Here is a 25042-nt window from a genome sequence, read left to right on the forward strand (position 1 = left end):
CTTGGAGCAAGTGAGGGGCTGGGATCAGGGATGAGGATCAAAGAGAAAGAATTCTCACCATTGCAGACTAGCTCCGATTGCTGAGTTACCCCTGACATCTATTAGTCCTGGGTACTGAATGTCCAGCTAAGCACCAAGTGGAGGGTACTTTACAGATAATGGAACCCGAGGTTCATAAGTAACTAGCTGAAGTCTCATTGATAGTCAATTTAGGGCCAGGAATCAAGCCTGAACTTGAATTCCATAGCTTGTGCCTCCAGCCAATGGGCTACAGCAGTCCTGTAGTGCATGATGCTCAAGGACCCTAGTCTGAGGGATCTGGGACTGTCTGTGGACTTGGCAAGAAGGACTCCGGGACTGTATGTGGACTTGGCAAGAAGGACTCCCTACCCCACTAGGCAACCATGCAAAGGTCCAGGTCTATGGGCAACAGCTCCCTGTGAAAGAGTCCAGGTGGGTGGTGTTGGTGAAGAACTTGACCTCATCTGTTTGTCTTCTGCTCTCTTGCCCTCTGGCTACGTCCCTCAGTCGTCCCTTATGAGATAACCCTCTACACCAGTGATGTCTTTGCTGCTGGGACAGATGCCAATATCTTCATCGTCATCTATGGCTGTGATGCTGTGTGCACCCGGCAGAAGTTCTTGTGCACCAACAAGAGGGAGCAGAAGCTGTTCTTCGAGAGGAAGTCTGCCTCCCGCTTCATCGTGGAGGTACCTGGCTCAGCGGGCTACCCATGGAGAGGAGGGAGTGGGTTAGGGTAGGGGAGAGGAACCTGCAGGAAGGCAGGACGTGTGCTCTTCATCTGCTTGCGTCATTGTTAGTGGAAGGTGAGCAGCTTGCCCAGCCTCTCTGGACCTCTGCATCTCAGCCAACTAGGACAACTAGGACAGTGATGTTCACCCTGCCCCTCCAAGCCTGGGGTCAAGATCAAAGGCAATGATGAGAGTGGAACTGAGAGGCACCATGCCACTGGTCCATTGCTAGTGCTTCCGACACCAGACACACATGCACAGCAAGGCTTCCAGGCACGCTGGTGCTGGGGTGCTGGGTAGGTGCAAATCTCACTACCAGGAATCATGTGAGGATGAATCTCCTGCTCAGCTTTCTAGCTGAGGCCACACAGTGGGATGCAGAAGAACGTTCTGCATGTTCCACGGCATCTGTCAGGTCTGGGTAACGGGGACTCTGTTGATTGATGTTTACTGTGGATGTGGGGCCCAGTACCTTAGAATCCCATAATCCTCCATCCAGTGCAAACTCCTAATGTCTGCTCTGAGTCCCAGCTGTGTGCTAAGTTGGCGGGAGACACAAGAGAAAGAGAAGACTCAGACTCTGCCTGCAAGAGACTTGAGTAAAGTCAGGGACCTCCACACAAAGCTGATTGTCACCGTTACTGACTCTGTGGGTCAGAGGCACTAACATACTGGATTGAACTCACTGAACCCTCATGACAACTCTGTGCTGTGCTGATTCCTGGGTAAAGAGAGGGAAACTGAGGCACAGTGAGTTTAGTGGCTTCCTTAAAACCACAGCTAGGATGTAGTGGAAGGAGGATCTAAACTCAGGAGGACTAGCTTGGAATGTGGACTCTTGACCGTAGACCAGCAAGTGGACTGAGCTTGCTGTTAGAGTAGGAAGGGGCTCCCTGGAAGAGGTGGCTTTGAGTTGGGCATGAAGGTGGACATAGCAAGGATGAAAGAAAAGCATTCCTGAAAGGGAACAGCATGCCCACACCCCAGAGGTGGAAGTGGACATAGTGTGTGGCTTGAGTTTGGGTTAGAGGGCACAGGGGGAGCACAATGAGACTTGAGTAGAGGGCAGGGATGGAGCTGGATGGAGAAAAGAGCCAGGAATGGGGGAGTCTGGACTTTCTAGGTAGTGGAAACGTGGAGACACACCCCTTATTTTCTGCTGGGAAGCAAAACCCAGAGCACACCCTTGTCCTTGGCCAGTCGCTACCCTGGGGACCCATGCTCCCTCCCATCCTCTTTGGGAGCAGTCAGCATTTGTCAGAAGGTCTGTCACCTTTGTTGAGTCTTTAACAAGGAAAATTCAAGGCTGATTCATTTATCCACACAAAGCTAACATCTCACCACCTGAGATGGCATGGTTTGTGAGTCATCAGAACCTGATGCCGTCAGTGACTGAGGCTGTGGTTACACCTCCGCAGGACGCTCAGGGACTTTCATCAATGAAGTCCCTGCTAATAGACAGCTATAATTTGCCAGTCATTTAGTGCTATTTTTTCTTTTTCTTTTCACTTCTCTCTAGGTGTCGGGAGGCATGAGAGCTGGGAAACCGATGCTCTCATGGACAAAAAGGTTTTGTCTCCTTAGCCTCTGGCTCTCCTGTCTGTCTCTCTCTCTACTCCTCTATTCTGATGGATATTTGGGTAAGAGGTAGAGCACTGGATGGTGAGTCCACAGCCTCGGTCCTGACTCTGGCTCTGCTGATAACCCATGAGCAAGCCACTCCCTCTCTGTGGCCCATCCTGAGATGAAGGGGCTGGCCAGGAAGAGGCCAGGAAGAGCCAGGAGTTACTGAGCCCTGCCCACGTGCTAGCCCTGCTCTAAGCACTTGATGTGGGTCAACTCCTGAATCCGTGTGACAGTTCCAAGACGGTAGAATTATTCCGTCTTACAGAGGCGCAAACACAGTAAGTTTAGAAACTTGCACAAGGTATCATCCAGCTTTGCTGTAACCGGTACTCAACAGTTTGGTTCCAGAAGCTTCTCTGCTAAAGCTCCTCCCCAAACCAGGAAAATGCCAGGGTCCCTTCTCAAGCTGATGTCCTCTGAGCCCAACTCTGAGGTCCTCTACCTGTGTCTTCCTCGCTGCTGTCACTGGGGGAGTGTGGCAGGGTTTGCTCTGTGGCTGCAGCATCATTATTAATTCACAGAGCTGCTGCAGCATGGCACTCTGCTGGGCACTTAGAATAGAGAACAGGTGGGCCAGGCAGGGTAGCTCATGCCTGTAATTTCATTTACTTGGGAGGTGGAGATAGAAGAATTGCAGTTTGAGGCCAGCTTGACGAAAAGTTCTTGAGACCCTATCTCAAAAATCAAGCCGGGCAGGGTAGTACACATCTATAATCCCAGCTACTCAGGAGCCAGAGGTAGGATGATTATAGTCCAAGGCAGGCCCCAGACAAAAGTACAAGACCCTATCCAAAAAATAACTAAAGCAAAAAGGGCTGGGAGTGTGGCTCAAGTGGTGGAATGCCTGCCTAGCAAGTATAAGGCCCTGAATTCAATCCCTCAGTACCATCAAAAAATAAAAGAACTAGAGAACAAGTGACAAAAACCCATGTCTGTGATGTTAGACCTAAGTGTGACTTCAAGAGGTTTCCCCAACCATGCCTTTAGCACAAATTTCCAGATGAAGATATTGAGTCCTGGAAGCCCAGGTCTTGCCTAACATCACACAGGTTGTAGGGGCAGAGCCAAGGCTGGAGTGGGAAGGCTGGGGGCTTCCCAAGCAGGGCAGATGGCCCCCTTGACTGTCAAAGTGGTGGGGCAGTGGGGTATGGGCAGGAGGAAGCCCTTGACTGGTGACAGCTGCAGTTCATTCAGAGGTTGCTTCCCTCTATGATCACAGAGCTTTGCACTTCATAAATGACTTAGTCACTCAGATACCGTTCTCTTGTCAAGAGCCCTCCATTCATGCTGGAACCTACTTTGCCACCTCTTTGTGGCACCTGAGAGCTCAGTGGAGAAGACTGGGCTACCACCTCCACAAAGGAGCTGCCAAAAACCTCAGATCTGCAGGCATTCTACTGACCCCAACTGTCTCACTAGACCTCACGGCATGATTTCTGGCCCACAATCCAGGACACCGGGTATCATGGTATCTCTTTGCCCTTCTTTTCCCTTTGTCCTGACTTCCTCAGCTATTTCTGGTCCTGTTATCACCCAGATCCTTTTATGGAGGTGGCAAGGTGGCTCAACATGGACAGTATCACTTCAGAGGAGAAGGTGACATGCGAGAACCCAGAGGGTCCCAAGAGCCTCACGGGGGCTGGTGAGGTGTTAGAGGGCAGGTGGCAGAGAGAGCTGGCAGGCACGTGCCAGATGAGGGGGCAGCTTTGCCCTGGGACTGACCACCTCACTGCTTCCTTACAGAGACTCTGAGGGTCCAGAGCATCCAGCAGTCTTGACAGAGCCCCTTAGGCACCAGGCAGGAGAGAGAGATGATCACCTACTCCCCGCCCCAGCTCAGGGTCTCCCCGTGGTACACGCCTAAGTGTGGTGTTCACATGTCATCATGGTTAAGCTTCAGCTCAGTTTATGAGGCGTCTGGCTGACGTTATCACACCCATTTTGCAGCTAAGGAAACACTCATTGTTTCATCCTGTTGAGTACCTAGGTCACAGGCACTGCTGTAGGCTTTGAGGATACAATGGTGAGCCAAATGCCTCCTGTCCTGGTGGCTTCCAGTGGAGGAGAAAGTAGGAATGATAAGATGGTGAAGGAGACAGAAGTGTCCCACAAATAAATACAAACTCACAAACTGTGGGAAACGCCCGAAGGGAGAACCACACCCCCTTCGAGCCCATGGTGGACGGATTTGACTTTCTTGGAGAAGCCCAAGGAGCTTTCCTGAGGAAGTGAGAGGAAGGGACACTGAGTTGAGACCAGAAGGAGAGGGGAAGGCAGAGCACGTGCAAAGGCGCTATCAAGTTTGAGGGACTGGAACTTGTGAGAACACAGAAAAAAGTGGCAGAAAGGGAGGCTCTTAGGGACCAGAGGGCTTGAACAAGGTCAGCCTGACAAGATGGTGGTCTGGGCAGATCCAGAATTCTTCTTCTGACACCCGATTCAGTCCTCAAACAGGGAGTGAGCTGCTCCAATAGCAAGTAATGGGAGACGGGCTGGGCTCCACTCCCAGAGAAGTGGGCTGAACTGAGGGCTGGAGCTGGGGCTAAGTGGGGAGGGGGGAGGCAAAGCATGGAGCATGCAGAGGAGGGGGGCTGGCCTGGCTGGACAGGGAGACGTGTTGGAAGCAAGTGACCCCTGAACGTTCAAAGGGACTAAAGGGTAGATGGCCTGGGGAGGCAGAGTGTGGTTGAGGTCTTTCTCCTAATATCTGGTACCTTTTCTCCCTTCCAAAGTTAGAGGACGTGGGTGAGATCATTGAGAAGATCCGGATTGGCCATGATAATACGGGCATTAATCCTGGGTGGCATTGCTCCCACGTGGACATTCGCAGGCTCCTCCCAGACAAAGACGTGAGTTTGTGATGGTTCTGTCCTGCTCCCCCGTTCCCAGAAGAGATTCAAGGCAGATTCCCTCACTGGTGACTTTAGCCTTGTTAAGATGAGATGAAATTTCCTGAGAAAAATTCACTCCCTTCAGGCAGAGTGAGGGGAACTAGTTCAGGTCCCCAGCAGAATCTTCTGGAACCTGGTTTAGTGGTCAAGGAGGAGAGTCTGGGCAGCTGTGTGTTTGCTCCCCAGCCCCAAGACTATACTTCTAGTGAATGACCAGCATGCTCTTGCTGCTACTCAAGGTCAAATCCAGGAGAAAATCTGCCCCAACAACTTGGGAAACATTTGGAAACCACAGCACTCTATATCCAGGAGGCTCTCAGTCATAGCTGTGGGAGTGAGAGATTTGGGGAGAATTTAAAAGCACTGAACCCCCCTCTTTACCCACTGAACTTGAGTCTCTGATATGGAGTTCAGGTATCTATTTTTAAGAGACCCTGGGAACCCCAGACTTCAAGCCAGCTCCTGATGTGGTTATGCAAGTATTTAAGTCAGACACGTCTTCTGAACTAGAGGCAGGAAGGCTCCTTGGCACTCTTTGCACTATGAGAACCCCTGACCCTTCTCCTCAGTCCTGATGAATATTAAACATGCCCACGAGCCACTGAAGTTGGCCCCTAAGGGCTAATTTTTCTCTTTCCTCCTCACTCTAGGGTACAGAGACCTTGACTTTCCCATGCGATCGATGGCTTGCCACCTCTGAGGATGACAAGAAGACCATTCGAGAACTGGTCCCTTATGATATCTTTACTGAGAAATACATGAAAGATGGGTCCTTAAGGCAGGTCTACAAGGAAGTGGAGGAGCCTCTAGACAGTAAGTGCGTGGGGATGTCACCCTCATCAGCACAGGCAGCTCCAGGACCACGGCCCTCCCTTGTAGAGCACCTGCCACTTGCCAGGCTGAGCCTTCTCATACAGAAAGATGTTCAATTATAACCTCTAGGCTGTAGAGTGGGAAACTGACTTACAGAGATTATATAACCTGCCAAGGTCACACAGCTAATAAATGGCAGAGCTAGCCTTCAGTGTCTTGCCTGTCTCACTCCAAGGTTTGTACTCCAGTCCCTTCCTGGTTTGACATTGTGATAATGCATCCAAACAGGAGTTGTCCTGTGCTTGAATTCTACTGGTCCTGCTTTTCTCCCTACTCTGATCATTTGGCTACCAATTTGTGTGTCTTCTCTGCTCTCTCTGGATCCTGCTGCTGTAATTAAGTATAAATTAAGACACACCCTGAGGCTGGGGGTGTGACTCAGAAACTAAGCACTTAGCTAATATGTGACGCCCTGGGTTCCGTCCCCAGCACTGAAAAAAACAAAAAAGAAAGAAACAATAAAAGAAAAAGAAAAAGCTCCCCAGCTTGGCAAGTAACTGGAGCCAATGCATACTTGCTCTCAGTGGTTGGGTGCAGCTCTTCATGGTTGTGATTTCCTCTGCAGGATTTGCACTAAATCTTGCAGCTCACTTCTTGTGCTTCCTCCTCCTTTGCTCTTTGTGACCCCATCATATTCTAGGTCTCTTCCTACCCCTCTAAATAATCCGCTAGATTCCTTTCTTGTGCTAGTTGGTTTTCTCCAAGGCTCACCCCTCAGCCTCTTCTCTTTCTACATTATGTATGTGTACATGCATGTACACATATACATACATATGTACTCTTCCTGGACCACAGAGTCACCCCTTTGTTTTGACCATCAGTGGCATTGTACATGTCAATCCCATGTTAGTCACCAGCCATTCAACTCTGAACAAGCTTTATCTATTTCAAAAATCAACTTCACCTGTAAAAACCAGACTTTCTGCCAGTGATGGTATACAAAAGACTCCTACGGACCTCTCCAGAAGAGTAATCTCCAAGGACAGACATGCTCCAAGAACTTGGAAGTCCAGCTCCAATTTATGATCATGCCTTCTTGGAAAAACTGGAGCAAACCCCAAGATTCTAGTAAAACCCAAGATTCCTACATGGAGCCAGGGGAACAGATCTTCCTGTTCACCAGGCTTTCGCAAAAGACAAAAGACAAATATTTTCCTTTTTTATTGCTGGAAGTAAAACAGCTATGGCACGCCTTTCATCTGAGCCGTCTCACTTAGAAATAACTGGAGTTACCCAGTATTGTTCCTCTCCCCACCCCTACACCTTTCTCCAAATTTTCTTTGCTATTCAGTCAGGGAGATAAGTCTCTTTTCTACTTGGATCCCAGAGGACGCCCTGGACAGTGGTTCCAACAGTACACTTGGGCTGTTCTGTACGAATCACACTGCACGGAGCCCATTCTGAGCTTGGTGATGTCTCTAAGGAAACATCTTTCCCCTGACGAGCTGTGTGGCCTGGGTGGGCTGGGGAGGGAGGAGGATCCAGAAATAGCTGGAGCCTGCAGAACCGCATTGCTCAGCACCCAGAAGGTGAATCAGTTTTCCTAAATCCCACAGGGTTGGAGAAAGCAGTGCGGGTGGATGGGGGAGTTAGAAGGCTATTTAGTCACAGCTCCTGGAGACACACCATCCCACTCTAGGATAAGGGGCTCCTAGTCCTAACAAGTCCACCCACCCGCAATTCTACATGTGTACAGCAGGCCTGAATGCAGTCAGGAGGTGGAGGGGAGACTGAGAGGGGAGGCCAGTCGACTGTTGTGTCTAAGCTGTGACAAGATTCCTAATGTTACCTCGTGTCGGTGTTAGCCTGGCAGACTCGGGTAATGCTGGCTCTTTTAAGCAACAGAGATGATTTCATCTATTAGTGCAGAACATGAAATGCTGGCTGGATTGTGCACATTGCTAAGTGGGGTGGGGGTGGGGAGATTGTCCCTGGCTTCTGCCCATGTTGGGAGGAGTGCATTTCACCATCCAGTTTCATGATGCACCAAGGGACTTGGGAGAGCAGGGCACTGAGGAAGGGGCTACAGAGAAAGCGGGGATGGGTAGGTTTGCAAAAAGAGCTAGAGTACAGGAGGGACAGAGTTTAATTTGGATGTGTGAGATTGTGATGCTGGGGTCTAGTCAGGGTGGAGAAGGCCAGTCGAAAGGTGACAAGAGTTGGGGGTACAAGCACGGGAGGGAACTGGGTTGCAGAGACAGTCTTGAGAATTCAAGGAAGACAATAACAGGCTGTGGAAGATGAAGGCTGAGAGATGCAGGTGGAACAGGGAGAAGTTGGTACCCACAGACTGGGCAGAAGTTGAAGAACCCGCGAAGCTCCCTAAGAGCTTCCGGAGAGGCAGAGGAGAGCACGATGCTGTGGCACCTGGGGGAAAAGATGAGACACCTGGGACCACACTGTGGGTGTGGGTGTGAGTGTGTCTGTAACCATGGGTGCGAGCAGCTCACAGCGCCTTGCTTTTCTAAATTGAATTAGAGACGACTCTGCAAAGGCTGGTAAGGAAAAAAGAAAAAAAAGCCTGTGCCAGCCATTGCAGGAAGGATGATCCTTTTTCAGGGTCATGCGAGAATATCAAAGCTCACAGCAAAGGCCTGGCTCTCAGTGAGTAGCTCCACCGCCACAGAGTGCCACTGTCACAGAGTGCTATGCCAACACTCAAGTGTCACTTCTCTGGTAGTACAGAAACAGCACTGAACAAACCCTGGTTTTGTCAAGAGACTCTCTTTTCTGCCCTGAGGCCTTCATCAAGTTTTAAGTCCCCATGTAAACCTGGCAGCCATCTCCGTACTGGTTCTGTTTGGAGATGAGGGGTCCCTGCCTACAGGAGAAGGGAAACCAACCTTTCTCCTAGTTTGGCCACTGCTACCCTTTATCTCAAAGCTTCAGTTTCCATCCTGCTCCCTTGAGGACAATCCAACCAGGTCTTCTTGGCCTTGGCCTGACTCTCCAAATCTCCTAGCACAGAGGGAAATGAAGAGGAGACAAAGTCATGGCATGGGTAAAAATACATATCACACACCCTCTTCCCACAGGGTTAGAGGTTGGGAAAGAGTTTTGCTCTTCTTTGATGAGTCTTTAGCAGCAAAACAAAGCCAGGACACTACTGGTATCCATTTTCCTTATGACCTTTACATAATGGTCACCCTTTTATGTAAGGAGACCTTCCCAGGGGCCCTGGGGACAAAGGAAAGTGCAGCAGTCACTGTGACTTTGGAAGAAAAATTGCCTGGAGCACTGGGTCAAGTAAGGGGTACCAGTGGGATGAAGAATAAATGAAAATAAATTCTTTGAAAATGATTGCATTTTTTCCCATAATCCAGTTAGAAGGATCTGGCATAGTAGTTTCAGTGTGTCACAGCAGGACCATTCGATGACCATAGTGTGGACACACTCCTAGAAGTTTCCTGGGTCTTTCTCCCTGGACACTGTAGTTGGCTGAATGGATTGATGGTTTGAGGAGCACTCAGCAAAGTCCTCTGAGAGCCACCAGATCAGTTGGGTAGACCCCCTCTGGAGACTCCACACAGAGTGCAGCTAACTGTGCGTAACTGGGCAAATGAAAGGAAAGTGCCAGCTCCTTATGGCCTGTATCACACTGCTTTCCCAGGCCTAAAGTGCTGTTGTCCTTCTCTTCCCTCTGTCTGACTGTCCACTGCACAGTCGTGCTATACTCGGTACAGATCTTCACAGGGAACATTCCCGGGGCCGGGACGGATGCAAAGGTCTACATCACCATCTATGGAGACCTGGGGGACACCGGGGAGCGCTATCTTGGCAAGTCGGAGAACCGCACCAACAAGTTCGAGAGAGGAACGGTAGGAGGAGCACAGAGGGTTTGCCCACTTCCCTTCTCCTCCCTGGGTTCAGTCATCTGGTAACCAGCTCCTCCTGGTCCTGGGGATGCCAGGTACCTTGCAGAGTATTGTGCCCCCTCATTTAGGCTTTTGCCTTTTCCCTTCCCCTGCAAGGACAGTCCATGCCCCTCTCCCAACAGGTGCACCTGCTCTGTATGGGTGGGGCAGAGTCAAAGAGGGGGACTTGAACTCCAGGTTTTTGGTGACATGAGAATAACTCATCTTCAGAAAATCCAACTCTTCATGAGTGGTTCATGTACATGGAAGTGAAGCTGCAGAGTGGTGGGGACAGCATAACAGAGGCTTGACCTGGGGGCCTGGAGTTCTGCTTCTCTGTCAATTCCTTGTCTGATTCAACTTCTCTGACCTTAGTTTCTGTATCTTCAATGTGAGGAATCAGATGTGAACTGGATAAACTGTGTTGTGCAGAGTCCTGGGCAGCACTGAGGCCCTGAGGACAATGGGGGAGGGCAGATGGACCCCCCCCCACTACCACCCAGGTTAAACCACTTTGACTTGGTGTATCTATTAGGGTGACAAGTAAGCCCTCAATTAAGCAAAAGATTCTGTGGTTATAAAAAGGCTTGAAAACCACACGACCAATAGTAGCGGAGGTCCTTCCAGCTCTGACTACTATGACTTAGAAAAAGGAAGTTCATCCAGAGGAGCCTGATCGGTGGGCATCACCAAGCTTCCCTCCCCACCAACTCGACTTCCTTCTCCCAGAGTCGCTCCTTCCTCAATGTCTTTGCTGCCTCACCCCATCACTCTGTCTGCAGCTCTTTTCCCTCCTCTCCATTCACTTAATTCTGCCTGATACACCCACAAGCCGGCGATTCCAAGGTCAGAGTCAGGAAACTGGATCCTACTCTAAGTGTAATCTAGCTGGTGGCCATGCCTGTGTGGGGACTTCATGTCCTTGAGGCTGACTTTCAGCCAGGCATGACCCTCCATGTTAAACCTTGCTACTGGTGAGAAGGAAAATTATCCCTGGGACAAGAAAAGTAGGTGTCCTCTAAGTAGGTCTTCAGTGGCTGGTAACTCCATAAGGCAGGACTCATGGAAGAAGCCCCACCCTGGCCACCAGGTCCCTTGAATCAGGCCCCAGTGTTCCCATTCCATTGTACCATCATCCAGCTGAAAATCATCTACCTTTAGCTTCTGAAGTGGGAATGGTATGTGATTGCCAACTGGACCTCTGGACTGAGAAACAAAGCAAGATGTAAGACCACTTTGTACCAGGGAAAAATAATTTAAAAGTCTCTCACACACACACATACACACATACACTGCAAAAATAGAATTGTTCACTGCCCATGTACAGTGGGTAGGAGACCTATCCTCTTTCCATTTTGAAAAACCGGGATGCTGAAGAGATCAGATGAATTCATGTCATGTCCCTGACTGTACACTAAGGACATGTTCAATCGGGTACCCAGATGCTGGGGTCAGACCACCTGGGTTGTAATAGTTATCAGCAATGTGATCTTGGGCAAGCTACTTAGCATCTCTGGGCCTCAGTTTTCTCCGTCATAAAACAGAGTTAATTTTGAGTCACTGTGAAAATCAACTGAATTAAAACACGTGAAATACCAGAACTGTGTTTGGCTCACAGTTAGCTTTCTGTGCTGGGCGTCATTATGGCTTAGGTGTGCTCCCCTGGTTCCTGCCTGCTGCACTGATACCTGGTGTCGATGCCTGGTAAATACATTGGTTAAAAAGCAATGTGCCATTTATAGCTGACTGACTGACTTTGGCTCATGGCTGTATTTATAGAGCTTGGCCAAAAAAAAATAGGTCTCAATTAATATGTGTTGAGTATAAATGATGTGTTCTAGTCTCCTCCCTGCTCAGATTTGGGTTCTCTCTCTCTCTCTCTCTCTCTCTCTCTCTCTCTCTCTCTCAGCACTTGTTACAGTGTAAGAACAATCTTTGCTCCCTTCTGCCCCATCACTTTCTCCTCTTTTCTTATGGTTTTGATGCCCCAGCAAGTAGCTGGAGCTACTTCTGGCTCAGTTACTATTTATGTGATCTTAAGTTCATTGTTGGGCATCTAAAAACTTCCTTTTCTCTAATCACTTGCTCTAGAATCCAGGAGTTATTCTTGACATCCACTTTCCTATTAGCACCCCTTTCTCACCCACATCCAATCAACCACCTGGTCTGAGAGATTCTCCTTCTTAATGTCTTGGATCAGCTGAGTCAGCTGTGGCACCACTTGGCCTTTCCTCCCCTGCCTCGCTTACCAAACCCACCTTGTCTCCCTGCTCCATGCCCCACTCCCCATCCAGCCTCTGCCCTCCCCAGTTTACCCATCCAAAGCTGATGGCGCCACTCTCTCACTTCAGTCCTTCAGGGTCCCTGTGGATCCTGGATATCACTTCAATCCTTCATGCTATTTGCTTTAGTGTTTCATGGCTCGCCCTGCAAGGCCTGCCTGAGCTCATTTTCTAGAATGCCGCACCCTTTCTTCTCTGTCCACACCCTTCCAAATGTTTTCTCTTCATGTATGCCATGCACCCATAGAAAATAGATAATGTTGCTCTGTGGATTCACTTTTTTACATAAAAACTATCATACTATATAAATACTTTTCCAACTAGACTTTGACATTCAGTAGGATGCCTTGGAAATCCTTCTACATGCAGATATTCAAACACAGACAGAACTGGCTCTTCTTTGTAACCACCACACACATCCATTCCACAGTGAGGGCTATGGCAGAGTTATTCAGCTGTCCCCAAGTTTGATGAGCCCTAGGATGGCTTCCAATTTCCCATAGTAAAAGCTTTCCTGCTCCAAACATCCTTGTGCACATAGGAAAGTTTTTCTCTTGGAGAGATGCAAAGAAGTGGAATTGTTGTGTCACAGAGGGTGTGCCCAGTTTTACTGTAATGAATTCAACCAATTGCCATGCCTTAAGATAATAGGATTGAACCAACTACCCTCATCTGTCATTATCAGACCTTTAGGTCCCACCCCCACTCACACAGCTCTTCCAACTCTATCTTCCAAATACCCATAGGCTTATCCCAAGAGAAATATGAGCAAAGGTCTTTGTCTCTAAGGAGCTACACACATGAATGGGCTGTAAAATAGGGCCATTGTGGAAATGAGGCCTTGGACTTGGACACTTGTCCAAGGCAGTTGGGCCTGGAGGGCTCCCCTGCAAGGAAAGCATGTTTGTACCAGCAATCAAGGCAATGGAAGGTCCTGGAGGCTGGGGTTGGAGTAGGTCAAAGTCAGGTACTCCTCCGCCCAAGTCCCCACACCTGGCTTCCCCAGGCCGACACTTTCATCATTGAGGCTGCTGATTTGGGTGTCATCTACAAAATCAAGCTCCGCCATGACAACACTAAGTGGTGTGCAGACTGGTATGTGGAGAAGGTGGAGATCTGGAATGATACCAATGAGGATGAGTTCCTGTTCCTGTGCGGGCGCTGGCTGTCCCTGAAGAAAGAGGATGGGCGACTAGAGAGACTCTTTTATGAGAAGGTAGTTAGGGGTAGTCAGACCTTGGCTCAGCCATGGTCCTGGGGGAGGATCCATGGGAGAGGTGCTGGAGCTGTAATGGGCCAAGCTTATACTTTTCTGAACAGGAGTACACTGGGGACCGAAGTAGCAACTGCAGCAGCCCCGCTGACTTCTGGGAGATCGCCCTGAGCTCCAAGATGGCCGATGTGGATATTGCTACAGTGACAGGACCCATGGCTGACTATGTTCAGGAGGGCCCAGGTAGGTTGAGCTGGGCACTTTTGAGAAGGGAAGCAGGCACAGGAAATGGTTTTAAGCTGTTCTTAGACAAGCTGTCCTTTAGCACAACTGTTGATGACTTAGGTCTAGTACTTTATAATTTACAGTATTCATATGCGCTACCTATTTTCATCCCCTGGTAAGCCACCTTTACAGATGGAGAAGCAAAGGCTAAAGGAAGTTAGGGTGCCAATGTCCTCAATCCACTGATTCTCCACAAGGAGGGTATCCACTTACATTCTGCCCTCACCCAGACTCTCAGAACAGAGACTCCACCCAGAGGGCCAGGGAGAACTAGACAGAAGCCAGCAGCAGTGGTGGAAATCCATGTTAATGGTATCCCCCACAAAGCACTCAGTCACACAAAGCATGATAGTGAGTGAAGGATCCAGGAAAGAGGTTTCAAACTGATTGTTTGGTGATGCAAACTCCGTTTCTGCTTCTGATAAGAAAACCAGCATCGGACAAGTCAGTCTCTTAGCTTCATGTTTTTCTTTCTTCATAAAACAGTATCATAATTCCAGCAAGTTCAGTTTGTCAAGTAGATTTTTGAGATCAGGCAGTTCTGTATTTGTCTGTTGACTATGTAAATGCTCTACCTTCCTGTTCAGTTCACTTAAGCATAAGAGTGTGGTCACCATGATGTTCCCCTCCAAGACACCATAGCGTGGGTCTGTGCGGTCAGGCAGAGAAAGTCAATCTATTTACATTCTTTCTCTGTGAATAAAGGACAAAGCCCCACTGAAAGGCCAGAGGAGCTCTACTTAAAAAGGCAAAACCAGGCCACGCACAGGTGTAGGAAACAGTGCAGGTAATTCCAGCCAGGAAGGGCTAACTTGGAAACTTTCCAAAGAGATGCAGATTACATGACCTCAACCTCCTACACCAGGGCAGGCTCTCCCATCCACTGAGGAAGATGGGCCAGGAGAAGGTTTCCAACCTATATCAATTAACTGCAAATGACAGAGACCTGGAAACAGTGGCTTAAACCAATTCAGAATTTTTCTTTTCTCTTGTATAAATGTTCAAAGGCAGGCTATCTGGGACTAATCCAGCAGCTCCAATGAAGACAGGGACCTAGGTTCCTTCAACCTTGTCACTCTGGCAACTTTAGAAATGGCTTCCATCCCAAAGGTTGCCCATTATTCCAAGATAGCTGTTGGAGCTCCAGCTATCACATCCACATTCTAAGGAGAATGAATGGAAGGGTAAGGAGTAAAAGGGTACCCTTCCAGGAGAGTCAGACCCTTTAAAAAAGATTTTCTCAGAAACCCACCCAACAATAGCTGCTGACATTAGAACCACCTCTAGCTGCCAAGAGAGTGCGTGTGTACTGAGGATATCTAGAACGCTAGGCCATGCCACCTGAACAAGTTTTTATGTGGACTAATTTGATTTGGCTTGGAAAGAGATGTCTTCTAGGACTTTCCTCTACCATGTTACATACGCTATAGACTTTTATTATTCTTCCCCAAATTCTTACTTTCCATGAGACCTTGTTTTTGCCAACTGTGGTAAGCTTTTTAGGCATTTAACTCCTGGTCTTGATGATCATGTACCCCTCCTTACCTGGAAGAGCTAGGGTCAAATAAAATAATTGGTTCAAAGGGCTTTTGGAAGCTTGACACTCCAAACAAGTGACAAGGACACTCTTGGACCTTCACATTGGATGTTACCAATTGCTTTTATCTTGGAGAGTAGACATGCATACAGCAAACTTGCTGCCAGTCTGGGAAGTTTCATTGCACTTGGTCTCTGAGCAGAGAGCAGAGGTCATTACCCTCCAGAGGTCATTTCCAAGTTCACAAGTCCACCTAGACCCCCACAATCTCTTGCAGTTATTCCCTACTATGTGTCAGTCACCACCGGGAAGCACAAAGATGCGGCCACTGACAGCCGAGCCTTCATCTTACTCATTGGAGAGGATGAGGAGCGCAGCAACCGCATCTGGCTAGACTACCCCCAAGGGAAGAAGGGCTTCACCTGTGGCTCTGTGGAAGAGTTCTTCGTTGGAGGCTTGGATGTGGGCATCATCAAGAAAATAGAGGTGCTGACCTTGGGTCTCGTGATGGTGACCACCCCCAGGGAAGGAAGGATTGGCACCTGGGGGTGGGGAGTGGAGGACAGGCAGAGCAATGACTGGGAGCCTATCCAGAGTCAACTTTGGACTTTGAGTTTGGATAAACTCAAAGTCATCTGGGTCTCCATTTTCCACTCACCCAATGAGGACATTCATTTTCTGTTTCTGTGTAATGAATTCCCACCAACTTAATAATTCAAAAACACATAGCTGTATGATCTTTGATAAGCGGGAGTCCAGATGTGAGTTAGCTGGAGCCACTTCTCAAGGTCTCCTGAGAAAGAAAGAAAACTGCAGCCAGGGCTGCCATCTTGTCTGAGGCTTTGGATCCTCCTGCGAGTTTACTGGTTGTTAGCCAAATCAGTCTTGGTGTTGTAGGACTGAGGCCTTCAATTCCCAGAGACTAAACCGCCACTCCCCACCATGTGGGGCTCTCCAACACCTGGAATTGTGCTTGTTCCAGACCAGAAGGAGGCACACTCCTCTGCTCCAAACCTCTTTGACTTCCATTCTTGACACCCAGACCCTCTTTTAAAGAGCTTGTTTGATGAGCTCATGCCCACCCAGAGTCAAATTTTGACAAACTCAAAGTCATCTACTTAGATATGCAAAAGAGCTTTTCCTTCATGGAGTGCCCACCACATTGGAAGGAAACACTGAGGGATGAGGCATAGGACCAGGAGGGGGACCTTAAGCAGAGAGGACTTTCTTCCTGGTTTTGCCCAGATCCTCACAAGGCTGGTGTGTCTCTCCTCTCCAGCTGGGCCATGATGGGGCTTCCCCAGAGAGCTGCTGGCTGGTGGAGGAGCTGTGTTTGGCAGTGCCCACCCAGGGCACCAAGTACACATTGCATTGCAACTGCTGGCTTGCCAAGGACAGAGGGGATGGTGTCACTTCCCGTGTCTTTGACCTCCTGGATGCCATGGTGGTGAACATTGGGGTGAAGGTATGTGAATGTGCCCTGCAGATGGGGACAGCAGAGGAGATAGAAGTGAGGGAGCTCGGAGAGACATCACTGGGACCCTGGCAGAAGCTGCAGCCTGGTACACTGGCTAGATTCACTTAACAAGGAGACGGGGGTTGAACTCTCTTTTGGTCTACTGCTGTGTGACTTTGGGCAAGTCTCCTGGCGTCTCTCGGCTTTGGTCTTCTCATACACCACATGGAAATAATGCTTCCATTCATGGCCTGCTCTGTGTTAGATCTTGATGAGAACTAATGAGATCATGAACAGGTAATGAAGAGCCTTGGAAGGTAACAGCTCTACACAGACACAGGGTCAGAATTCTCCCAGTGTCTGATGAGCCCATGGAGAAAGAAGGCATTAGAGATACTGGGAACCTCTGGATCTCATAGGGCAACGAGTGTTGTCCACAGAAACCCTGAGCTCCTGTCCTTGTTCCATGTATAAACTCACAGGTCAGAGTCAGGCAGGAGGCAGGATTCCTGGGGGGCTGGGCTCAAGGACACACAGTCAGTTGGTGGCCCAGACTTTGGGTTGCCTGACCCTGTGGGCTTCCCTTTCTCATAAGCTGTAGGGCCTACAGAATGCCCAGCCAGTGGGTTCCTTGGTTTAGTTCAGAGTCCATCCCAGAGCAGGGCTGCCTGGTTTGCATGTGGAAACAGCAGGAGGGGCTGCAAGCTAAACTCAAGTCCTTGGCAGGCAAAAGTGGGGTGCCTTCTCCTCCCCTGCAGGAGAGCAGAATTTTCTACAGCACAGACAGCCTCCCCCTTCCCCAACAGCTCCATCTGTGGCCAAATACGCTGTGTGGGTGCACACACCATTCATGCAGGGGCCTCCGCCCTGACCCACTTCCCAGCCTCTGTGTGTCTGTGTGTGCCCCGCACCCAGCACACATCACACCCTGCTCAGGGCAGCTGCCTCTCCTCCCAGCTCTCTGGTCCAGGAAAATCCAGATCCACATCCCTGCTATTTGCAGAACAAAAGAACACAGGCTCATCACTTTACAAAGAACCACGGGCCCTTTGGACTGGCCCTCTCCCCAGGATGCCTGATACCAGGCCGGAATTACAGGCGCCCTGCTCTGTCTCTTTTTGGAAACACACTGATTACATAAATAGGTATGTGTCTGTGTAAAAGGAGAGCAAGATGGATGCAGGGAACACAGGGGCTGGAAGGGCCCACCCTCAGGGGCTGATTTTGATCATTCTATTTTTTCATTCCTGTTTGGAGGACAACAAGAAAGGGTCAGGTTCCCACTTGTTCCCAGCAACCTTCCTGCCTATCATGTGCATCCATGGAGGGCAGTCTAAGGGGGCTTCCCATAAACCAAGAGCTCTTCATGCATCCCTCTGCAAATGTGTGCTGAGCTCTCTGTGGGCCAGGCCTGCACACGATACTGCTAGCAACGGATAGAAGTATCCTGTCACAACAAAGATTCTAGATGCTTCTAGAAAAGTACCACCTGACACAAATCGTGACCACTGAGATGAATAACTTGGGTTCTGTGATCCTAGGCTTATGGGTGGTGGGGCCCAAGTTCCTACCTGCACAGGTGAGACAGGTTGTGGCAGCCATGGGAGAAGGGAGGGGCTGGAGGTATTCAAAGGAAACAGCCCAGCAGTTCCTCTACCTCTCCTAAACCTTTAGGCCTACTTGTTAGTCCGTGGGCCTTTGGTGAGGGGGAATAGAGTAGAGATCCAGAACCATAGAACACTCTAGAATGTCAGCTCAGGCTGTCTTTTAGAGAAAGAACCCTGACAGGGCCTCAGAACAGGCACCCAGGAAGGGCAGACTCTCCCTTGCTCAGCACACCCATAGGAACCACCCGTGGTGTGTCTGCAAGGAGTGTCCCTATTTTACCACAGGGAAAACAGAGGCTGGCACAGGCCAAGGACATTCACCTAGGGTCCATGGCTGGCAGATTGAAATGGACCTGTGATGGCTCCTGAAGCCAACGTCCTGCCACCATTCGCTCCTAGCATGAATGCACTGATAAAGAATCCCTCGGTGCTGTGCCTTGCTGGACTCAGTGGTACAGGCATCCAATCCTAGCACTCAAAAGCTGGAGTTGCAGAATTTGAAGCCAGTTTGGTTACATAGCAAGATCCTGTCTCAGAAAAAAACAAAGCAACGCTGAGGCCTTCAGCCATGTTTCTGTTGCACAAAGCGCCTCTGTCAGAAGCTGTTCTCCTCCCTTTTTGGGCAGGGCACAATAGGGGCTGGAGAGCCTCAGTCCTGCTTCTTGTCTGCAGACTTGCACAGGTGGCTGGGGAAGGCTTTCTCAGAACCACAGAGCTTGGAGAGCAAGTCTTCTTTCCCTGGGGAGACTGAGACAGGCTGGATGTGTCAGTAGGTAAGGCTGAGGCTCAAGACCATGTCCCTTTCATGCCAGGTGCTTTATGAAATGACAGTGTGGACCGGTGATGTGGTTGGAGGGGGCACCGACTCCAACATCTTCATGACTCTGTACGGCATCAATGGCAGCACAGAGGAGGTACAGCTGGACAAGAAAAAGGCCAGGTACCTGGTCCCCCACACCCTTCCTTAGATCCACCCCTCTGCCCCACCTGGCCCTCAGCCAGACTGGCTCTGTCACACCCCCTACACACCAAGGGACCTTCCAGCCACCATGCCTTTGTTCCTTCTGTCTCAATCCCTTTCTCTCTCAAGGGCTGCTCAAATCTCCCTCCTGCAGGAAGCCTTCCTTGGTCACCACAGCCCATAGCAATTCTCCCCTTCTTCCTTCCTTCCATCCCTCAGAAACCTGCACCGTGAGGTCTATACATCAGTTGTTGTTGACAGTGTTGCCTCTTTGTTCATTTTCTGGCTTTGTCCATTGTACTGTAACCATGCCTGATGTTGACATTAGAGGACACTGAGTGAAGCATGCACAGAAGTCATCTATGTGCTAAGAAGAGGCGGGCATCCCATGTGATTGCACTAGAAAGCTCGTTTGGGTGTCTGATTTGTCCTGAGTTGGGAATGGGGATGAAGTAAGGAAGCTGGCAGACCCTGGACACCCTGAAACCAATTTCAGAAGAGGCCATGATTCCCTGGGACAGTGGCTGCCGAGTGCAGAGTCTGTGAGTCAGAGTTCAGTTTTCATGTGTGGCCTGAATATTGTTCCTTTGCAAGTGTAGCCTGTGGAATCCTCACCTCTACACTCCAAATCTGAGCTCCACCTACCCCCAAACTCCCCGATTTTTTTCTAGATAATTATCTCATACTTATAGTTCACCTTATTCGTCCAAGGCATCAATGCCGGGGGCGGGGGGGGGGGAGGAGGGCCAGAGAGGGAGAGAGAGAAAGAGAGATCATCTCTAGAAGCATCTAAATTCCAAAAATGGTGTTTGAAATTTCATCATTATGAGCACAGCCATATCATAAGTGCTCCAGGGCCCTTGTTAGTTAAAGGATTTTCTGTTCTGTATAAAGATTGATTAATAGTCTGGTTTGCAAGCCCCAGGCTCGCCCTTATCTGCGGCATGTTGAACTTTACTGCATCTGTGTGTGGCTGGATGTTTCACTGTACCTTTGGAGCCCTTGTTGTGGGTGTCTACATCTTGACAAGGGGACTAGGTATGTGTCATGGGCACACCTTGGTATGCAAGAAAGATGGTGGAGCCAGAATAAAGGCTGAAACATGCCTGTGTGCATACACCCACCCACCCTCCTTCACACACACGCACAAAGCCTGTGAGACACACAGTCAATAGTAACTCACTCAGCCCCTCTACACTCTGTGTGAGAGCTTTTTTTATTTCTAATAATCATAAACCACACACAAGTGTGGTTCCAAAAGACTCGGCCTATGTGCAACCATTGCCTTTGAGATGAGGTGTACTTAGTTCTCACTTGGCAGTTCTTGCAGTCTCAGCCCCCACTGGCTGTGGCCTGTTTTAAAAATATGTCTTGTATCCAAGGAAGCATAAAACTGCCATTCGAAGCCGTCTTCAGGGCGGGCCACCTGCACTTCCCCGGGGGCCTGTCAGCAGTATCATCTGGAATCAGTCTCAGTCAAGCAATCAGTCACCATTGAAGGTCGCATCGTACAGGTGGCACTGTGGGAAGAGCAGTAAGGAATAAAGATAGAGCATCTCTGAGATGATGAGGTCATTCGGCAGAAAAATAATAATAGCAACAAAAGCAACACTACCTTCAATCTCTACCACTTTACAGTTGTCGAGAGCATTACCCAATCCAGAGATGCTGTGTTCAGTTGTGCAGATCGCATGTAGAAACGTGAATGATGCTTTCTAGAGTTGTGCAGTGCACAGCCTGTACCCCCATTCACAATAACCCTGTCACTCAGAGAATCTCATTTAACGCTCTTCAGTTAGGAAATCCTTTTTGACTTAATGTTGATCTCACATCATTTGATCCTCACAACAGTTTGAGATCACAGGGTTAGTGTCATTCTCCCCAGACTACAAGTGAGGAAACCCAGTCGCACAGAGGAGCTGGAACTGTTGCAGGTGACTAGCAAGTGAGATTAGAACCCAGAACTGGTAAGCCTTGGCTCAGGGATACTTGTCTCAGCTAAACCTGTTTAACTCAGTCTTTCAGAAGCATGTCTAGCTTGTAAGAAATGGGCTGGTGGGGAGTTGCTAGGAGCAGAAGAGGCTGAGCAAAGGCCCTGTCTTCTTCCCTTGCCCCCAGTCTGGTCTCTGACCATAGCCAGCTTCCCTCCTTTACACCCCCTCCCACCCTAGGTTTGAGCGGGAGCAGAACGACACCTTCATCATGGAGATCCTGGACATTGCTCCCTTCACCAAGATGCGGATCCGCATTGACGGCCTGGGCAGCCGGCCCGAGTGGTTCCTGGAGAGGGTACAGTGCCCAGCCCCACGTTCCTGGCCCACCCCGCCCACATCCTCTCCCTGCTCTGTTACAGCTGTCACTAAATAGGGTATCGCACAACCCCAGCCCTGTGATCCAACATGTCCACTGGTGTGAATTAATCCCAGAACGTAGCTTTATTTATTTGTGTCCAGTGAGAGTTGAATCCAAACCACTGCCAGAGGACACAGGATGACATGGACAGAGCAGAGTGGGGGGCCTGGCCCAGCTTTCTCTGCATGAGGGTCACAGGGGTTAAGAGGGGAGCATTAGAACTGTAGCATGAGATCATGGGATTGGGATGGGTAGGCAGGATGGCGGGGAGCTTCCTGCAGCCCTGGATCATGTACTAGGTGGCTGTCCCTTCTGCCAGCTTCTCCTTCTCATCGTCAAGAGTCTGAGCCTGCCAGCTGCAGCCCAGCTGGGGTCCTGTCCCTGGGTGCTCAAGTGCGCTGAGAGCAGCCACAAGGCTGGGATGCTGAGACCCTAGAGCAGCAGCCTGCTGTCTCTTAGTTCTGGTTCCATCCAGCCTCCATAGCACACGGGTGCACACACCACACACCACACCACACACACACATACACACACACATACCATATACACCACACACACCACACACCACACACATATACACACACACCTCATCAAACACACCACACACCACACACATCCCCAAACACACACTGCACACATCACACACACACACACACACACACCAAACATCATATACTGCACATATACATTATGCCACACACACAATACACACATACCATATACACCACACACACTGCACACAGCACACACACACCTTACACACCACACACACCACATACACACAAACCACATGTACACCACATACACATACACACACCACACACATATACACACACACACCATACTCACACCTTACACATATACCAAACACACCACACACACCACACACCATACACACCACACACACATACCACACAGGCACCACACACACACTATATGTACCACACACACCAAACATACCACATATACATACCACATACACTGTACACACTCCACACACACCATACACCACACACAACCATGCACACACACACAGACAGCCACAGATTCAGCTTCCCCTGGGATAGAAGGCTCCTTCTTCCAATGTGACTTTCTCAGCGTTCTTTCCTCCCAGTCTCATGGGGCCCCAGCCCCCAGGGTGTCAGAGGATAGCCATCGACACTCACTCTGGAGCAGAGTGGGCTGCTCCCTGAGCCTGGGGCCAAGTGCACTGCGTTTTGATGGGAACTAATCTGATGTGAGGTGCATCACACTTTCCAAGCTATGTGTGGCCCCATAGCTGGAGGCTTTGGCTGCCAGAAGAGCCCTGCCTGCAGCCCTATGACAAAGATGACAGTCCTGTAAGCGTGCCTCAGTGTTCAAGGAGCCTGGCCTTTCCAACATCATGGTGCTGACATCGGGCACCCTCCTTGTGCTGTGTGTGTTAGGGTTCCAGAGCTGCACGACAAAGACCCACAGATGGTGGCTTGGAAGAGCAGAACTTCACTCTCTTACAATTCTGGAGGTTGGAACTTTATGGGCGAGCTGTGGGCAGAGCTCGCCCTCTGAAGACTCTGGGAAGGACCTGACCCAGGCCTCTGCCCTAGATCTAGCAGCTCCGGGCTTGTGGCAGCATCAGGCCAGCCCTCACATGGCACTCCTGTGTGCTTCTCTGTGTCTGTGCCCAATTTCCCCTGGCGTAAGGCATAAGGACACAGTATATATTGGATCGGGGCCAACTTAATGACCTCATCTTATCTGATTGTAACATAACAACTATTTCTAAATAAGGCCATACTCTTAGAACTTCAACATACAAATTTGGAGGTGGAGGACACAATTCAATCTATATACCACAAGGCCTTCCATTTACTTGCCTGAGTCAGTCTTCTTATCCCTGAGGCCATCTGTCCTATGTCCCTCAGGCTCCTTCTTCCCTATTTAGTCACTAGAGGCTTTCCTTGAGCCAACAATATGGTTCCTGCCCCAAGAACAATCTGACAAAGCCCTGTATACTGCTTCCTGGTGTCTGTGGGTGACAGTGGCTTCATTAATTTGTTCTGCTGTTGCTCATTCAGCAAACATCACCTGCATACAATAATAGTCACCTCTCAGGAAAGCTTCTTAGGTGGATTTCCAACTCCCAGGTCATGTGGGGCTTTCAGACCTCTGCAAGGCACAGGGGCAGGCCGTTTCCACACCTCTCAAGTCTGAGTCTCGGGGTTCTGGGACCTCAGGTTCAGATGGGAGCTGGAGGGGGAGGGGAGGACATTCGCACACAGGTCCTTCCACAGATCCTGCTGAAGAACATGAACACTGGGGACTTGACCATGTTCTACTATGGAGACTGGCTGTCCCAGCGGAAGGGCAAGAAGACCCTGGTGTGTGAGATGTGTGCTGTCATTGATGGGGAGGAGATGATGGAGTGGACTTCCTACACTGTCACAGTGAAGACCAGCAACATCCTGGGTGGGTTGGGTCCCCCCATCTCCCACTACCCTTGTCCTCCACTCTCAAATTGTGGTTCAGGACCTGGATTCTGGCCATTTCCAGTGTGTCACTTCCTGTGGGGACAAAGTATTTCCTCCCCATGACCAACCAAATTGGCTCTTCCCTGCTCCTTTGGGGAAGTGGGGATAATATTTTTGGGGAGGGTGGGCCATGCTTTTGAGAAGGTAGAGGAGCTTGACTCAGAGTCCTCTGTCTTCTTGTTGCCACCTAATTCCCCTCACCCTGGTGCTGTGTATTTTGGGCACATTGTGCCAGCTCTGGCCTGAGGTCTTAGGATAGAGCTGTGACTCTGGGACCCCTGTGAGTTGACATTCTGGTGGGGTCAACACAGTGGAGGTGGTGAGACTGTGATGGATGGATACCAGCCCAGGTGCTGCTGGGGAGCCCAAAGTGGGGGTGCCTTACCTGAGATTAGGGGTGAGGGTGATAGAGGCTTCCCAGAGGTGATGCTAAAGTCAAGCTGAGAAAGATAGAGCTACTGAGGCAGAGGGGACACTCAGAGGAAGGGCTTCAAACAGAAGTACTAGTGTGACAAAGGATAGAAGTTGAGAGGGACTACAAACTCATCTGCTCACAGAGTCAGTGTCTCTACCCACCCTCCCCTGTGCCAAGCCCACTCTCTGGAAGCCATTGCAAAGAATTTGGCAAATTCGTTAACAGTGTAAATGACTACTGCCAGATTAATTTGTTGGCTATGGTAGCTTACATTTTCAACAGAGAAGCATTTAGCTAAAGAAATGAAGTTCTCCTAGTAGAATCTCAGGCGTGAGTGATGGGTCAGTAAATCTGGTAAAATTTGGTTTGGGTGCCTTCCTTCTCCCTTTTCTCCTCACAGGAGAGCCTACATCTTTATTGCTTAAAGT

The 25042-nt window shown here is 49.6% G+C and overlaps 1 protein-coding gene across 3 annotated transcripts in view; it reads left to right on the top strand.

Annotated features, from left to right (window-relative positions):
- Loxhd1 (lipoxygenase homology PLAT domains 1) overlaps positions 1-25042 on the top strand; it is a 151965-nt gene that overhangs the window by 101235 nt on the left and 25688 nt on the right. For 2 of the 3 annotated variants that reach the window (XM_074069530.1, XM_074069532.1), the window contains 11 exons: positions 529-710; positions 5111-5227; positions 5920-6082; positions 9806-9960; positions 13285-13494; positions 13599-13734; positions 15591-15799; positions 16593-16778; positions 19189-19316; positions 21509-21626; positions 23963-24137. In XM_074069530.1, coding sequence (XP_073925631.1) covers positions 529-710; positions 5111-5227; positions 5920-6082; positions 9806-9960; positions 13285-13494; positions 13599-13734; positions 15591-15799; positions 16593-16778; positions 19189-19316; positions 21509-21626; positions 23963-24137 — 1779 coding nt within the window. The remainder of the gene's footprint in view (positions 1-528; positions 711-5110; positions 5228-5919; positions 6083-9805; positions 9961-13284; positions 13495-13598; positions 13735-15590; positions 15800-16592; positions 16779-19188; positions 19317-21508; positions 21627-23962; positions 24138-25042) is intronic. The other variant, XM_074069531.1, reaches the window with a different exon arrangement.

The sequence above is a fragment of the Castor canadensis genome, chromosome 4 (assembly GCF_047511655.1).
Source record: "Castor canadensis chromosome 4, mCasCan1.hap1v2, whole genome shotgun sequence".
In the NCBI taxonomy this organism is placed as follows: Eukaryota; Metazoa; Chordata; class Mammalia; order Rodentia; family Castoridae; genus Castor; species Castor canadensis.